We start from the raw sequence: 18,720 nt of genomic DNA, 5'->3' as shown, positions 1-18,720 counted from the left end.
TAAAAAAGACAGAATTTACACAAGCATTTAACTTAATTAAGATATTTGACTATAATGGTATTTGCAAACAGAGCACTGTAATAGTCTGAGTTTTGGGTTTCGCTTATCCAAAAGCTTATGTTCTGAACAAAGACACAGACAGTGGCTTTTGGGACAAACCTCTTGAGAAACTGGTTGTTTTGTTTTTTTATTCTCTAAGCTTCTGCCGTTAACGCCATGCAGCACATTATAGGGAATAAAGCCATAAGCCATATACGTAAGAGGTCCAGAAAGAGGCAGGTTGCAGATAGGCCCAGCACAAATAGTCTGTGCACATTTGTGCATTCCTTTGTTTACATCTATTAGCACATTAAAGCCAGACCTACTAGTTTTGCAAATGCTCGTTTACCTCCTAAATGGTTTAACAAATGTTAGCTAACGATGTAAGTTTGTGGACAGGATAGGTTCAGTTCCTTTTTAGAGTTTATGCCTTAATAGCTATAAATGGCAACTTTAAACTGAAATCAGAACAACTTTGAAATTCTGCTCACTCGAAGACCATGGATATTTACCGTTATTTAATGAAATACATACTTCACCTCTAAATACAGTCCTTCTGTCAGAAGAGTGAAAAAATAAAGGATTCAGTTGTGAAAACGCAGACTGGTAGCCTCAGAAAATGCTAACAAAACAAGTTTTAAATAATCATCTTCTGTGTAGTTTTGAAGAAAAGCCCATGAAAATTAAAAACCCACAATTTGTTCAAAGCATTAACACACAATAAAACGCTATTTTTCCAAGCAACCTAATATTACTTCAACATAATTTCAGCTTCAATTAACTGATTTTCCAGATCAATGAACATTACTTTGACATCAGTACCCTATTAACCACATGTAAAAAAGCACCACGGGAATAGGGAGCAGCGGTCGGAGTGGCAAGTTATCCGCAAAGATGGCTACATTTTTCCAACCCCGTATCTCGATTAGTACTAATGTGTTACTCTCGGTGGCATTGTGGGGACCCTTCGAGTCATTATGAGCCGATGGTGGGTTAGTAAAGGATGTGATAGGGAGGAGACTGGCGGAGGCTGACTGCACAGGGACCAAACTGAGGTGGAAAGGAGGAGAGGTCTCCAAGCATTCACTGAGACCCTGTGGTAATGAGGAGTGAGGGTGAAGGATCTGGCCGCCTTGCTGGGGCAGCTGTGCTGTGTGCCCGATTCTACAATGGAACTGTCCTGGTAAGACCAATGGCATGGAAAGCTGATGTGAAGGCTGAGGGAGCGCAGTCCAACATTCCCGCAGGCTCCCAGGGAGGAAACGAAAGAGAGGAGCGTGTGGCAGAGGAGATCGCAAGTAGCGCTTCTGAAGTGCAGTGATCAGGATTGGCTGGAACCACAGGATAACCACTGTGCCATGGAGAAGCAATACTGCACCCTGATAAACAGAGAAGACGAATAAGACAGCAAGTCTGATATCTTAAGGGCAGATAGTGACCCTTTTACTAAATCTCACAGTGACCCCCTATTGGTGATATAGAGATTTACAAGGGAGAGAAGGCCTACTCCAAGCGGATCACGAGGTCTTGGAGACAGAGTGATAACATGTAGGTGGAAGTCCTTGACCAGCCAGACAGGCGCCAGTGAAGTACATTCAGCCCTAAGACATTAGCAGAGGCAGGCATCCACACCCGGGCCCGTTTTGGACTCAGGGTTTGAGGATGATTGATGGATGGTGCATTGACGGGGAGGATGTCAACGCTGTGGAACAAAGGGAAGTGAGCAGAGGCAGATCGTTTCCTCCCTTTAGGAAGTAATGGCAAACTCAGAATGATAGAGCATTCCCTTGCAACACCGACCACCTTCAACCTGGGATAGATCAAATAATCCATCCTTTGGCCGCAAAGGAAGATTGATGAACTTATAGAAATAGATGTGATCAGGGAGAACAAAATATCCTTGGCAGTGTGGAGGATGATATTGTCAAACAACAGTCTTTGAGTCGTCCATGCTCAACAATGTCAACAAGAGGCAGCTATTAATAAAAGTAATTAAAGCATTTTTGTTTATGATAGAAGCCTTGAAAAACGCTTTAAGTCAAAACCAAAAAAGGGGGAAGAACAAGATGATCCCCACCCTTTGATTGCCAACTGTCTAATGGATACACTAGAATTGGAAAGTAAGAACAATCCAATATATTTGGACAAAAGTCACAAGATGAAAGAGTGTTCTCCTCTCAGGCCTAAAAGGAATGGACTGGCCCACAATTAATATTCACTGATTTTCCTAGGTTTGAGGGGAAAATGTAACCTGAAGTTCGATGGCCATAAGTTGTGAATGTTTCTGCACATGGCACCCTGAACTATAAAAAAAAAAGAGACAATCTTTAAAGCATGTGAAGAAGAAATTTCGGTTCCAAGGAGTGGAGGGAGAACTGTTAAAACCATTAAAGTAGTGATTTACCTTCTGGGATCCGAAAAAGGCAGAGGTTCCCTGTGGTTCTGTGAGAAAGGCGAATGAGAGCAAAGGAGATGCCGAATTAGGGCAAAGGAGATGCCAACTTTCACTAACAATTTAAACCTCCCTGTTGTTAGACATGTTACCCCCAATCGCTGTTTGTTAGGTAAAGCTGGCACTGGTTTGAAGATGGACTGGCAAAATTACATCCCCAGTTTGCATTAAAAAGTGTCACTATCATTTTTTCTTTTTGTCTTAGGAAGCTTTTGAAGAGGACACAATAAGACTTACTTATCAGATTTTACCATGATGTTGGTAAATAATTTTGTACGATAGATATCCAATACCACCAAGTGCCTGGGTCACTGTTTGTTTGCATAAAAACACAAAGACAGCATTAAAAAACCTACAACAGCTATTTACAGATTTATGTACATTAAGAAATAAAAAATTAATGGTCAGTAATATTGAGATCAACTGAGCATTCAGTAGTTAGGATAATGGCACTTGACACAAGGGTTTCTTGGGTCTGAAGAGAAGGAAATATATACGACGGAGTGCACAAATCAGCAGATGTGCAGTTAAAAGTGTTGGAGATACCCCATAACATGACTGAAGGCAAATAGGTGACTAAGGACTAGGCACTGGAAAAACTCCTAGCAGTGATGGACTTCCACCGGAATATTACACCACTTATAGGCCTTTGTTTGTTCTCTATGTAGAACTTATACTGTAAGATATTACGGAAATTACCAACAAACAGGATTTCATAGTTATCACCTCAGTGGTTCATCCAAATCAATTGGACTGTGTTACCCCCACACACATTGGCAAATGTCAGGCGCCTTTTTCATGTAGTGACGACATGACATTAGATGAACGCCTTCTGGTAATGATGTCTATTGACATGGAAAAGGCATTTGATACTTTATACTTTCAATACTTATTTACCATATTAAAGATGCTTGAATTCAGAGCAGTAGTGGTATGGATCCAAAGGTTGTATTCTAATCCAACAGAAAATCTGAGAACCGAAAAAGTTGTAAAAGAGTCTTGGTCAGATCTCAAGAAAAATGTCAAGGGGGTCCCTTGTGTCCTGTCCTATTGGCTTTGGTGATGGAGCACTTGGTAGCAAACCTCTACTGGGAAGGAATTCATAGGAGAATTAGCATATGAGAATTTGTTCATATGATTTCCCTGTATGTGGACGATGTACTGTTATATTTGGGGAATACTGAGAAGGACCTGGCACCATCGATTAATATTCTCATTCGAGTTGGTAACATCTTGGGCCTGAGAACCATCCTGAAGAAATGCGGCCTCTATCCTCCTTAATCACTGGATGAACTCAGCGTTAGTGAACTGCCTATTTTATCTCTGAACTGGAAGCAGACTATCTTCCATAGTCTAAGTCTTCAGATTTCCATATAAATTCTGAGCTTATTACTGGTAATTTCATGAAGGACTTAGTAGCTGTGTGAGCTGTATGGGGACATCTTCCTTTTTCAGCTTCCTCTATTTATTTGTAAATATACTCATCAGCTTACCTAAACATTTGTGAAGAGATTTAGATGATGTGTCTGCGTAGTCCTTGCAAACTCCACTTACCACTGGAGGGTGGACTGGGAGTCATGGAGATGTATTATTTAGTTACACAGCTTCAGCCAGATGGACAGCGGCCAATGATACCCTGAAGGGTCCATCTATAATGAAGGGCAACTCAATACAGACACAACTGTTTGCAGATCAGTGCAAGTGCTACCACTTCCCCACCTACAGGATGCGGCTAGGTGCAGTTCTGAACCATACATATATATATACTTTACCTATATTTCAGAGTGGGCAGCAGGAGTGTCCTACGCCACCGGGGCAATTCATTTGAAACTTTGAGGAGGGTCTGGGATTGTGTTTCTCGAGAGCTGCAGACTCATGAAGCATTTACCTTACTGCGACAACTGGGTGCTGGGTAGAAGGCTGTGTCCCAGCTGTGTCACTATGTTGAATATGACTAAGGTCTGTTGGATGTGCTGATGCAGGTTCGGGTGAAAGACTTACGTGAGAATTGTCCGAGGTGCATTGGCAGTTAGTTGTGGAGTACCCAAGAATGGTGTCGAGAAATAATAAGCTTAAATTGGTTCTACATAAGATTCAACTCTACACATCCTTTCCAGCGAGCCACCTCCTCAGGATGTTTCTGTCGCTTTCATAGGCATGCCTGAAATGTAAAGGTAATTGGACCAATTCAAGGCAGAGACTATGATCAAGTCTTTCCTCAAATGGGTTTTTAGCTCAAATTAACCAACGGAGCAAAATATGACTGGGGGGAAGGGCTGCAAGTGTGACAGACACACTACTACTGAGAGTAACTGAAAAACACCACAAGGGAACTGCTGAAGACGACAAATGATAACACTGCAGCACAGCGTCCTCGAGTCCCACGTGTGCACAAGTTAGCACTCGGCCCAAGCCCTTCAGGTAAACCGTGCATGCAGACGTTTGACCTCGTTTTTCGCTTGTGTGTGAGTAACGCTGTGTGTGGTAAATTTCAGAATGTATGCTTCGCCGATTTCCCACAATCTGGTGCCCGTGAGAGCCACCTCTGGATATCTGGCTCAGGATAGGTGGTCCTCTCAGCTTTTCTCTGTACGGCACTGACGCACAAACTAGATGACGTGCTCTCGGAGATCTATGGGTTAAATTATCAGTGACGACACAAAAGCAGTCCCATAAGACTATGTATGTTGCTAATTACAAGGCAGCAATATAATTACCGTGCAGCCTTTATTCTGTCTATTACAGGTGCACCTAGCTGTATGTTCAACTCCGCTTCCTTTCCATCAATCCAATGGGAGTACGGTAATGTAGGGGTTCGCTTGAGATCTCTGTTGAAGAGGCGTGAGCAGAGGGCAGCCTGGGAGGGAGGGTCTGTCTCAGGTGGCACGGCACAGCAGAAAAACACCTTCGTTAACTCCTCAAAGTCTCTTCCTCTGTCATTCACATCAAGACTTAACGGAATGCAACAATATCATTTATTTACCTATTCAATTACCCTGTTTAGAAGCCATTTAAAAATCACCCATATAAAAATGCGACCTTCGTTCGTCTAAAGGGAAGCTCATCTCCAGTCAGTGCACCAGGAAACCTATCCAAGGCATGTTCTGAAAGCAGTGGAACAGAAATGCATGTAAGATTCGCGCAGAAAATGCAGTTTGGTGTATTCCCCAATCTGTGGTTTTGGCACGATTTACGATGTCCGTTTCCTGTAGGACTCGGAGGCCGCCATAGGGGCCTTACCCCAACACCGGTCATACACCAACCGACAAGACAGTTTTTGTTTGATGGAAGAAGTATTTATTTTAAATATACTTTCATAGAAATTCATAAACACAATTCATGTAAGTCGTCATATGCACTTTACTCAACTAAAACATTTCACTGCAAACTTTAATATATATAAACTGCTATAGTCGCTACTTTGTAACCATATAATTTTGACAGGATCCCTTCCTGTCCTGAACCTCCTTTGGACCACACAGGGACTGATTGTCACCTGTATCCTTAGGGGGGCGGTATCCCTGCTTCCTCTGTTCCTTGCCCCCATGTTCAGGGTTCCGCCCCCTCTCCAAACACCAATCAACCAAGGGGTGTACCAGGGCGGCCCAGGGCATGAGCCCCGTGACCACCCCAGTGATCTGGGCTCCCTACCCCCAAACAGGTGTGTCCATCCGCAGGTTGGTCCAGGACTTCAGGATCCTATCTCTCTTGTTATACCGGGGCCCCCCCCTTGGGGTCCCCTCTGTTGCTTCCGGTTACTTTATTCTTTCTTTCTGCGCCCTTCCTCCAAGCCTAATAATAAGGAGAGGGTGGGTGGGAATCGCCAACAGGTCTGCCCGTCCCCGGCCGCCGCGCACGAAGTAAGAAGGCCGAGCCTTCTGGGGGGGGCGCTTTTATGCCCCCCCACCAGTGCGCGGCGGCCCAAACCGGTCCAGCCCTGCCCCGTCCACCGACGCTCTCCCAGCGTCGAACTTCCGCCCGCGCGTCTCGCGAGACGCGCGAGCGGAAGCCCATGGCCAGCCTGCGCACAACTAGTGCGAGGCTCGGCCCCGGCGTCCCCGATCCCTAAGGGGCCGCGCCCCCCCATGTTGGGGGGGGCGCTCTTCCATAGGACTCGGAGGCCGCCATAGGGGCCTTACCCCAACACCGGTCATACACCAACCGACAAGACAGTTTTTGTTTGATGGAAGAAGTATTTATTTTAAATATACTTTCATAGAAATTCATAAACACAATTCATGTAAGTCGTCATATGCACTTTACTCAACTAAAACATTTCACTGCAAACTTTAATATATATAAACTGCTATAGTCGCTACTTTGTAACCATATAATTTTGACAGGATCCCTTCCTGTCCTGAACCTCCTTTGGACCACACAGGGACTGATTGTCACCTGTATCCTTAGGGGGGCGGTATCCCTGCTTCCTCTGTTCCTTGCCCCCATGTTCAGGGTTCCGCCCCCTCTCCAAACACCAATCAACCAAGGGGTGTACCAGGGCGGCCCAGGGCATGAGCCCCGTGACCACCCCAGTGATCTGGGCTCCCTACCCCCAAACAGGTGTGTCCATCCGCAGGTTGGTCCAGGACTTCAGGATCCTATCTCTCTTGTTATACTGGGGCCCCCCCCTTGGGGTCCCCTCTGTTGCTTCCGGTTACTTTATTCTTTCTTTCTGCGCCACGAGGGCGACCAGGGCCCCAGGGTCCTACGCCCTCCCCACCAGAAAACAAACACTTAGCAAAAAACCACATGTCTGCCATGAATTGGTCAGTACCTGCATCGGATAAATGAACCAAATCCCTATGAAACATTTCAGGACCTTTCAATTGTCTATGTGGGATGTTCCACAAACGGCCTGGACCAGGGCAAAGCTTTGAAATCTCTGCGTTAAGTCGCCTCACTGACACATTGATTGTTCTTGGTTTGATTCCTGGGCCCCATCTTTTCCGTGGCACCATGTGAGACCAGGCGATGGCTGTATGAGGAAATTGCTTAGCAAGCTTTGTTATTTCTAAGAATATCGCCTCTCTGAGGGCTTTTCGACCCAGATGTACCAGGTCATTGCCCCCCAGGTGAATGATGATGAGGTCCGGGGATTGGAGACCTGGACATCCGCGAGCCAAATCAACCAGCTGCTGTAGCTGTTTAATTCCTTTGCCGCCAACCCCGCACCACCTGAAGGCCATGTCTAAGCTTGTCGCCGGATTCGGTTTACGGAGCTGCTGCAACCGGTACGCCGCCCGACGAACGAATGAATGCCCCAGTACCCAAACCACACGCGGAGCCATCTACTGCAATAAAGGGAAAATTGTGTGAGGAATGGTACAGAATGTTAAGATACACCAACAATCCCAATTATACCAGCTCTGGCCTAACGTAACGCTTATAACAGTTAGACGACCATCTGCCAATGGCCTTAACTTCAGAGATGGGCATACCTGCACCCGCAGCTAACGTAGCCGCGCCAATCCTGAACGAGTGAGGAGAGTAACCCCGAGGCTCCAAGCCTGCTGCCTTTAATGATATTTTCATTACCTCTGTAAATTGGTAGCGCGACAGACAGTCCCCATTTGCGTGTATAAATAACGCCGTTGATTTTTCTAAAGGGCGCACCTTTAGATAAGCACCTAGGTTGGCAACCGGACAGATAAGAGACCCCCGCGCTGCCCGAAGATCAATCCTCGCCCCTTTACCTAACTGATCAGTCTTTGATTTGCGCAGCAGTATGGTGGCGGAGTTATTATTGATTATTACATCTGGCCATTGGAGACCCCCTGCATGGTCGTTCTTGGAAGTACCTAACATTTCGCCAATACGGAAGGCCCCATAAAAGGCCACCGAAAAAGCTGATGTGAATAAGGCAGTCTCGAAAGGGGAGGAAGAAACTACAGCAACTGCACCCAGCAATTTTTCTAATACCTGGGGGGTTATAGGCCGCCTAGAGTCTACTTTGGGGCCCTCCGCTTTTGACCACCCCACCAGTGCCTGCTTAATAATAAAGGCATTGAGTTTAGAGTCTTGCCCTCTTAGCTTGGCGAAAAAACGGATGGCTGCCAAGCTGGCCTTGGCGCACGAGACAGGTTTACCATTGCTTTTTAAATGTTGTAAAAAGGCACAGATTGCTTCGGATGAAAACCAATCTGAGGAGTTCACTGATTTCAAAAACAGTCTATAATGCAAGAAGGCCCTTTCGTATGCCCCCTTTGTTCGTGTCGCCAAAGAAGCCCCTACTAGGGCTGACAGCGCGGGACACCAATCTTCCACAGTGATGTTGGAAACTCTGTCATCCTCTCCGACGCCTGAGGGTGGAACCTCTGAAAATCCTGCATTAATGATCGAGACAAAGCATCAGCTGCATTGTTATTTACCCCAGGAACATGTTTCGCCCGGAATGTGATGTTGAGTTTCAAACATTGCAGCACCAGATACTTAAGTAGTCTCAGCACCCATCTGCAGCTAGCTTTTTGTCTATTGATTGACTCCACGACTGCCATGTTGTCTGACCAAAATACTACTGTCTTGTTTCTCAATGCGTCCTCCCATACAGAAACCGCTACAATGATGGGAAATAATTCCAAGAATGCTATGTTTTTGGTGAGCCCCAACTCTACCCAATCAGTTGGCCAATCTGCCCGGCACCATGCAGAACCAAGTATAGCCCCAAAGCCCACACTGCCTGCAGCGTCCGTAAACAGGCCAAGAGAAGGGCTGTCGGCAGGGGGAAGAGGCCAGATCACCGCCCCGTTAAAGTCTTGTAGGAATGCTTCCCACACTCTCAAATCGTCCCTTACTTCCGCAGATAGCCTGGTGTGATGGTGTTTCTCGGTCAACCCTGCCATGGACCTAGCTATGGATCTGGAAAAGGGGCGGGCCATGGGAATAATCCTCAATGCGAAATTCAATTGACCCACCAATACTTGCAATTGGTGCAGGGTGACCTTGGTATGGGATAAGACTGTTCTGATGGACCCCTTAAAAACTTGAAGCTTGTCCAGAGGAAGGCGACACTCCCCCGCTATGGTGTCAATTTCTATGCCCAGGAAAGTGATGCATGTGGAGGGGCCTTCTGTTTTTTCCTGGGCTATTGGGACCCCGAATTCTCCAAACATGGTTGTCAGAGACTGCAGGGCCCAAATGCATTTGTTTGACTCAGGAGGGCCCAACACTAGGAAATCATCCAAATAATGAATAACATTTGCATGACTTGTACGTCTAGTGAAAATCCATTGCAAAGCAGAACTAAACTGTTCGAAATAACTGCAAGACACACTGCATCCCATGGGCATACATTTGTCATAAAAATACTCCCCATTAAATTGGAATCCCAAAAAATGGTAATCTTCAGGGTGAACTGGTAAAAGCCGGAAAGCTGCTTCGATATCTGTTTTTGCTAAGAGCGCACCCCGCCCCAGACCCCTCAGCAACACTAGTGCCTGGTCTACGGTAGCATAACGCACTGAACATAAAGTCGGGTCTATTGCCTCATTCACTGAGGCGCCGCGTGGGGCTGATAGATTATGAATCAATCTGAACTGTCCCGGCTCTTTTTTGGGTACTACTCCTAATGGGGAACAGACAAAATTAACTGTGGGTGGGGAAGTGAAGGGGCCAGCCAGCCTCCCTAGAGCGCGCTCTTTTGCAATTTTCTTAGCCACCACGCCAGGGTTTTTCACGGCAGACATAAGATTTCTGCAGTGACCTAGGGGGGGGACCTGGGATGCTGGAATTCTAAAACCCTGTGAAAAACCTTTAATCAGAAGTTCAGCTGAAGCCTTGACTGGGTAAACTTTCAGCCAAGGCAACAAAAACTCTAAGTGAATGGGAGTCGGCAAGGAAGAACTAGGTACTGGACTTACTCCCTTCCTTAGCTCTGTCCTTTGCTTTTTTAATGCATTTAAATTCGGGGTGAGAGGGGTGCCCACAAAATGCACAGGAGTGCCTGAATTTGCACGTCCCAGGGGGGCGTGAACATACTTTCTTGTTAAACGCCCAGCAAGACCCTTTTTTGTCGCTTGTATACTGTGCTCGAAAGGGCTGCTTGTTGGGTAATTTGTTGTTCACGCACTCCAGCCAAACATTTACTTCAGTCTGATCCCAACCAATTGCTGGATCCTCTACCTTTGCCCACCTGAAATCACGGTCATACTCCAGCCAAGCGTTCCCGCCGTACATATGATGAGCTTTTAAAATTTTGTTTGCATAAAATATCATTGACAGGCCGATGTCAGGCTTCTTTTCCATCATGACTGACATAAACACATTAAAACCGAATAACCAATTTGTAATATTCTCTTCTATCTTAGGTTTTTTATCTGAGTATGCTGAAGTTTTAGCATCTTTATCCTTTGATTCAATTTCCCTTCTCTTAGCCCTTACCAGGCTAAAAATGTCCACAAAATCCCCTTTCCATATTTTCTCTTTGATTTCCGAAGCCACATGTGCAGCTAACTTTCCCGGCCTAGATAGCAATGTGTCTGCCCCCGTGACTTCAGCTGGGGCTGGTGTTACTATGGTGTTACCACCCTGTTCTATGACCTTACCATTTTCTTTTCCACCTGGAGGAGTCTGCAACAGCGGGCCCGGTGCCTGGCTGACACTGGGGCCCGAGGTCGCCACCTGCAATGAAGGAACATTACGCGCTGCTACCAACGCCTCCACCTGGCGCTTAAGTTCAAGTACGGAGTTCTGCAATGGGTCACTAGCCCATGGGGTCGTGGGGGGTGGGGCTGGCACTGGCACAGAGAGATTGGCCAACATCTGTGATACTGACACCAAAGTTTGAGTTGTCAGGTCCTGGGATGCCCCTGAATGGGCCCCCGCCGCCTGCCCCTGCTCTGTGACTGCGCCAACCCCTAGAGCCACTCCCTGCGCAATGGGTAATGGTTGCGTGGGTACATCCTTGGCTGGTGCTGCTAATGCTGCTACAGAACGCCGTATATCCGCCAGCATAGCTTCCACACCTCCCGCCGGGCCCGTGCTAGGCGACCTTACCCCTGCGTGATGCCCAGAAATTTCTTCAGAAGGCACCGCCGCTGCAATACTGGGGGCCACCACTGTGACTAACTCAACCACAGGGGGAGGGGGGGCCAAAACTGCCTGAGGCGTAGGCTGTTGAACTACCACCCCCCCAGTCTGTTTTTTATTCCTACGCTTAACTGGAGGAAAAGCAACTGTCTGCGGCGTAGGCTGTTGAACTACCGCCCCCCCAGTCTGTTTTTTATTCCTACGCTTAACTGGAGGAAAAGCTGCAGGCGGTGCTACATTCGCACGGCGCGGGCGGGAAGCGCCTACCTCACCGTCATCTCCATCTGAAGGAGCAGCCTCCCCTTCTGAATCCCCGCCCCCTAACTTAGCTAGGACCAATTTTAGCAATTAGGCAAGATCAGGATCTGTGGCCTTCCTCTTACCTCCTCTCGCCCTATTAGTTGCCATAATGCTAATATTAGGTAAACAAGTTGCAAGCAGTGGTAAGACAAATTTCTCAATTAATTAACGCAAATGAATAATCCGTTAGCCCAATACCAACGTCACTTTTTGCAAAATTAAGTGGATAACAATCCTAGGACACTGACGCGCAATGCACCCTTAACACATTCAGATCAGTGACAAAATTACCCACCTAATGAATAGTCCGTTAGCCCAATGCCAACATCACTATTTGCAAAACACAGTGGATAACAGTCTTAGGACACTGACGCGCAATGCACCATTAACACATTCAGATTAGTGACAAAATTACCCACCTACTAATTCCACAATTATATGTGTAAATAAGCACTTTCAACAACTGATATGGCCCCCTTTCGCTTTACCACAAAGCTAACTATAATTGGGAGGAGAACAATATCTGTACCCTTAATACTTTTTTCCCCTGCACCACAGCCCTCTCCCACGTGGCACACAAAATTTTTAAACATTTAAAACAGAGAGAAACTTTTTAACTAATTGACCTGGGGTGTAAACCCCAAGCAGGTGAGAGTGCGCACAGAACAACCTCCTAACTACGGAGTCAGCCTCCGTGCGCTCACTCACCTCGCTCTCCTTTGCTTGCTGACGAAGTCGCTCCCCTGCGCCTGCCGCTACACGACCAATTTTTATGCACCCGATTCTACGAGGTCGCTCCCCTGCTATCTGATCCTCAGGGACCCTCTGATTCTTTGTCCACGACAAGGATTCCAGAACCCTGCTTCTCTCGAAGCAATTGTCCTCGACCTCGCCGCCGCGTTCCTAGGTCCTCTGGAATCTGGAATCAATCGCCAACAGGTCTGCCCGTCCCCGGCCGCCGCGCACGAAGTAAGAAGGCCGAGCCTTCTGGGGGGGGGTGCTTTTATGCCCCCCCACCAGTGCGCGGCGGCCCAAACCGGTCCAGCCCTGCCCCGTCCACCGACGCTCTCCCAGCGTCGAACTTCCGCCCGCGCGTCTCGCGAGACGCGCGAGCGGAAGCCCATGGCCAGCCTGCGCACAACTAGTGCGAGGCTCGGCCCCGGCGTCCCCGATCCCTAAGGGGCCGCGCCCCCCCATGTTGGGGGGGGCGCTCTTCCAAACTGTCCAGACATCAGTGGCTAAGCAATGCAGTGCCTGGACTGACCAAGACTTGAGAACAGTTACTACAGGTAGATAAGATTTTCCTTTACTTAAATCTGCTCCTTATCTAAATAGTTCCTGGATGTTCGTGTATGCCTTCTGGTATGCAAAATACATCCCTGCAGGTCAAAATCATGCACATTTAAAGACCTAAGTGTATTTTACAACTTAAAGAAAAAACATTGACCTTTTATGCAAAACAGCGCAGCCAAAGGATGCCAAAGACAGTTCATTGTTTACATGCCTTGACATCTTCTACCCGGGTTGTGAAAGCATCAAAGGAAACTTGCCAAAGGGCAGTGGGTTTGTACTATGTGTATATACATTTCGAACTCCTCAAACAAAATTTAAAATAATAAAACACAAAAGGCAAGAACATATGTCGAATACTATGGATATTTCAGGAGAAGCTAACAATTGTCTACATCTGAAAGCAGATAAATATACTTACATCTAATTCGAAGGTCTGTAGTGCAGTCCTGTAGCCTCCAGAGACTGGTGGGAGCAACCGAAGGACTTCTTTCACTACACAGTCCAGATAACGCAAGCTGTTTATTTGCTCGAGTCTCAGACTAAGATGGCACTTGCATGATGGCCCACAAGCCTCTGCAACTGCAAGACTTTCCCGCCTGCTGGAAAACTGTGTTGATCCACTTTGCATATTGTTGCCTTGATTGCAGTTATTATTCCTGTTCATTTCCTCCTCTTCCTTTGGCGCTAAAATGTTTTCACTGACTGCAGGCTGAAGATCACTTCCCCCTTTATTGCATGAGATGTTCTTCTCAGGCTGCTCTACTGGAGTTCCTTCTGGACACAAAAGGAAAGCTTGCCGGTGGTCGCCTGTTGCCACGTCCTGCACTTCACTCAAACCAGTTCCTTGGGGTGGCTGAACGTAAGCACAGCCTTTAGGGGTATCTGAGGAACCATGGCTCATGCACTGCCTGCTCAGTCCGTGAGAGGCCAGCTCCTCTCGGATGTGGGCTATAGCAGTGGGGTGCTTCAAAAGAAGCAGAATCAGGGATGTGCTGGCGCTGGCAGTGGTGAAGAAAGCAGCAAATATAAGTTCGATAGCTGACTCCTGCAAGGAAAAGCCCATGTGTTAGTCTCAAGAGAAGTTATTCCACAGTCCATCACTACGGGCCTTATTACAACTTTGGAGGACAGTGTTAATCCGTCCCAAATGTGACGGATATACCACCTACTGTGTTACGAGTTCCATAGCATATAATGGACTCGTAATATGGTAGGTGGTATATCCGTCACATTTGGGACGGATTAACACCGTCCTCCAAAGTTGTAATAAGGCCCTATGTCTCATTTGTTGTCATGCTTACTATTTTCACAAGCGAAATAGCACAAATCTTGTTAGGATTCAAATATGTTGGAATGTTTAGATTAAATACGTTTAAGTCGAAGATAGGCAGACCTGTGACACAATTTCTTGTTTTTTCCCTAAAACAGCCAGCATACAGTCGAGCAGTATTTGTACACTGGAAAAGCCTTAAATAGTGCCATCTTCCACCACAGTGGAATCACAGCATAATCAGCCATGCCTTCCAGCACAGCAGTAGAGCATCATTCATGCATCTGCAGAAGCAGGCAAGCGGGGCCTCTTTCCCATACATAAATACAGGTAGATAAGGTGACGATGGGCAAGGAGTAGGGGAAGAAAAGGAGACCTAGAACCATTTCTGGAAAGATGCCTGCATGAGCACACATGAACTGAGACGGGAATGCTATGCTGGAGTGGGAAAAGACACTGGCAAAGAGAGCCGTACTGAGGGGACTGACAAGACAGAGAGTGAGAGGGACAGACCAGTGTGCATAAACTTGGCGTCAATATTATGCAATGTGTTGTGTGATCGTGTTAATAAAGTAAAGGACACGCTTCATAAATCATTTAAAAAATAAAGTGGAAGTTATGGTAGACATTACTGTCTTCGCTTCTCTATACCTAAGATTACACTAAGAACCCAGAGAAGCTAGGATTTGATCACGGGGCAGGGTTAAAAGATGGCCCAAGCTAGGATCTGATCATGAGGCAGGGTTAAAAGATGTCCCCGTATTTCCAGGGACAATCCTGGCCTTTTCAGGGTTTGTCCTGGCACCGCGACGCATTCAATTATAATAAATGCATGAAATAAATGCATGTCTGGGTTTTAGGAGTGAGGGGCTCTCGGATCGCGCGCGAGCTGGCACTTGCCTCTGAAGGGAGTTAACTGTTGTCAGGCATCCCTGCTGTGCCGCCTCACCTCACGCACGCAGCGCGGCCGGGATCAACAAGCTGCGATCATGTCAGCCACCTAGCAGGTTCAGGGGCTTCCTTTAGACTTCAGCACTTCACATTTCAGAAAACACCATTTTGTAGTTTTCGGTCAGCCAGCTTTTAAGGGAGCGTGAAAAAAACTTTAATGTAAGTGAAGTCTGAAAATGGGCCTGACGTGGTATTTTTAGTTCCACGCATACAGAATGCAAATGACTCGCTCAGAGATGCCATATGAATTTATTTACCACCTGGCCTCGCAAAATCACAAATTAAATCTTAGCCAGTCTTGGTTTTATTATAATTATTTTTAGGTTTCGTCCAGACAGCCCATGTGCTGTCTCTGCAAGACTTCGGTTTAAATACAATGGACTTACAGCCTGCCCAGAGCTTACCATTTGTTAGCTTCAGTGTTGCTCTCATTTCCATTGTTACCATTTGCCAGGGTATGCGTGAGTCATGTCATCTTCTAATGTTTGACCTTCCCTGGAGCATGGACCAAGTACTTCTGTCCATCCACTGCTCTTGTTTTTGGAGCTACTTTTTTTTGTGTTCGAGCGCTCCATATAAGTGCTTGTGCTTTCTGACCATCTGCCAAATCCCCATCCATATAGATTCTTTTCCCTCCCACCTCTACCCTGTACTTTATGCCACTGCGCTCTCCTCTACCCTTCACTCTACTCTGCACCGCTTTACTCCATGCCACTACACTCAACACCACTTGACTCTGCACTACCCTATGCCACTTTACCCTACGCCACCACATTCTATGCCCTGCACTACACACTACTCTAACATACACCACTGCATTCTATGCTACTGCACACTGGACCACTCTAAACCACTGTACTCTGTCACTACACTCTACACCACGTTACTCTTCTCTGCACCACTGTACTGTGCACCACTGCACTCAATGCCTCTGCACTCTACCCTGCACCACTCTACGCAATTCTTCTCTGCAGTACCCTACTCTAAGCCACTGCACTCTATGACGCTGCACTCTAATCTGCACCACTCAACTCTATGCTACTGAACTCTACACCACTTTACTCTATGCCACTGCACTACACGCCACTCTACTGTGCAGCACTCTGCATCACTGCAGTGTACAACAATGCACTCTATGCCACTCTACTCTGCATCATTCTACACCACTGCATTCTAAGCCACTCTATTCTACTGTGCACCACGACACTGTACCCCACTCTAATCTGGACCACTGCACTCTATGCTGCACCACTTCACTCTACACCACTGTACGCTACTCTGAACTAAACTATGCTACTGTGCTCTACAAAACTGCATTCTATGGCACTCTACTCTGAGCCACTCCACTCTGCCCCACTCTATCCCACTGCACCCTATGCCACTCTTGTCAACTTTCCACCACGCTGCTCTAGGCTACTGCATTCTACTCTGTGCCACTGAACTCTATGCCAGTGCACTATAAACCACTCCACACCACTGCACTCTATGCCAGTTTACTGTGCTCTGAACCACTCTTCACCACTACACTTTGATCCATGTCACTCTACTCTATGCCACTGAAATTTACCCCAGTGCACTAAAACACCACTCCACACCACATCACTGCCCTCTGTACCGCTCCAGTTTACTCTATGCACTCCACTCTGCTCCACACTACTTTATGTTTTTCACTCCACGCTGCTGTACAACACGGCTAAAAGAAATTGGCAAAGGCAATAGCTCTTGGGTAGGCAAAACCTATTGGCTTTGCCAGTGTGTGTTCCTGGAGCTTGAATGTTGGTTTGTACTATTAGAAAAGCAGGGCTACACATCCAAGAATGCAACTAAAACTGTACCATGAAAGAGAGATACGTGAAACATAGGATAGACCAATTATCTTTTCCTTTGAGCTTCCAAAATCATCCCAATTGTACCAAAGCTCACACCCTCTAAATCACTGACCTTTCTTATGTCTAGTTTCTCTTCTACTTCCATGGATGTGCGGTGTAGTCCTTCTGCATAGGTGTTTTCTACCAGTGTGTTCCTTCTCCCTGTCCAGTGTCGAGCCAACTTTTCAGTCTAAATCCTAATGACGTGTCTTAGTTTTCAATTTTGAAAATTTGGACACCCGGTCATGAGGGTATGGAAAAATGAAACTGGGAAACCGCAAAGATATATCTTTTTTTTACACCACACATTTAAATATTTCAATTTGCATGTTGGCATTGCATTACATATATATAAACTCTAAGGATAGGGCACCTGGGGGAGGCTTTATGGTTGCTGGTTGTGAATCTGCCGGAGGAATGTTGCAGGGGGGGGGTAGTAGTACAAAGTGGGAGGGTGACCAGCACAAATACTTATTTTAGTTTTATTGAAAGTAAAGAAAGAGAAGCAATCGCTCGACATGAGAAAAAGCATGAAAGATGCACTCTAGCCGTCTCGCCATTGTTGTAAAGTTATTTTCAATATGTTCCATTGCGGGATATTAAGGTCATTATTTGAAGCAAATTGATCCATCAGTGTAAGCTCACAAGGCTTTCTAACAAATCGGATACAAGAAAGAACACTGGCAATAGCATGTCTTGGCTTAAATGTAAATCAGACTAAAGGTTAGAAATGTAATGTGGGGGAGAACACTTCTTTATAATGGTAATTTGTAGAGTTGTGAGTCCAAGAAGGACACCCGTTTGCATATCTTCACTTATACTCAGATACAAATGAAGAACTTTTCCCGGGCCAGCCCTGTCCTACTGCATCCAAAATGAATACAGAGGGTGAGCTATGTATCCTTCAGTATGTGTCAGGCAATCCAGATACGTGCCTTCATGGGCAAAACATGAAACTCTTCAGTTATTAGTCCATTTGTTCAGAACAGCATCCTAGCCAAACTATTAAGTCCACTAACTGGATGGAGTAAACAGGCCAAAACTCATGATCACTGCAAATACTACTATTTAACTCAGGATACCATGTGATTCCAGGTCTCCAATGATACAGCGCTCCAGTCGTGGATGTTTGCTTTTAACTCGATCCACCTACTAGCAAACCAGAAAACAATGATTTGTACGAGAAAGGCCAAGACTAGATAAAAGTCCTGCTTAAAGGGACTTGGAACCATAAGGTAACCTAATATGTAATATGCCTCGTTTATATTGTCTATCTATCCACCTCTCTGTTCACAGTCTGGTTATTGTCACAAAGGTCTGAAAATGTTTTGTGCATTGTTATTGATATGATTAAATCCGAATACATTCAAACTAAAAGATTGGATGCAGAGTATGTGCCTGGCCTCAGCAGGACAAAACAGTCATGAATAGGGCCGCAGTTTCCTGGTCCCATCAGAATGCATCCCCAGGTAGGCTGTCTATCCAGGGAGACAGGAAAACATTTGATTAATGGGTCTGCTTTA

General features: G+C 46.2%; 1 protein-coding gene across 2 annotated transcripts in view; it reads right to left on the bottom strand.

Moving 5' to 3' along the window:
* The window catches only part of CYP26C1 (cytochrome P450 family 26 subfamily C member 1), a 66,093-nt gene that overhangs the window by 12,387 nt on the left and 34,986 nt on the right, over nucleotides 1-18,720 (bottom strand). For both annotated transcript variants that reach the window (XM_069239816.1, XM_069239817.1), the window contains one exon: nucleotides 13,527-14,153. In XM_069239816.1, the coding sequence (XP_069095917.1) occupies nucleotides 13,527-14,153 (627 nt within the window). The remainder of the gene's footprint in view (nucleotides 1-13,526; nucleotides 14,154-18,720) is intronic.

This window comes from Pleurodeles waltl, chromosome 6, assembly GCF_031143425.1.
Source record: "Pleurodeles waltl isolate 20211129_DDA chromosome 6, aPleWal1.hap1.20221129, whole genome shotgun sequence".
Classification (NCBI taxonomy): domain Eukaryota; kingdom Metazoa; phylum Chordata; class Amphibia; order Caudata; family Salamandridae; genus Pleurodeles; species Pleurodeles waltl.
Note: the sequence above shows the minus strand (reverse complement) of the source record. Positions and strands in the feature narration are given on the sequence as shown.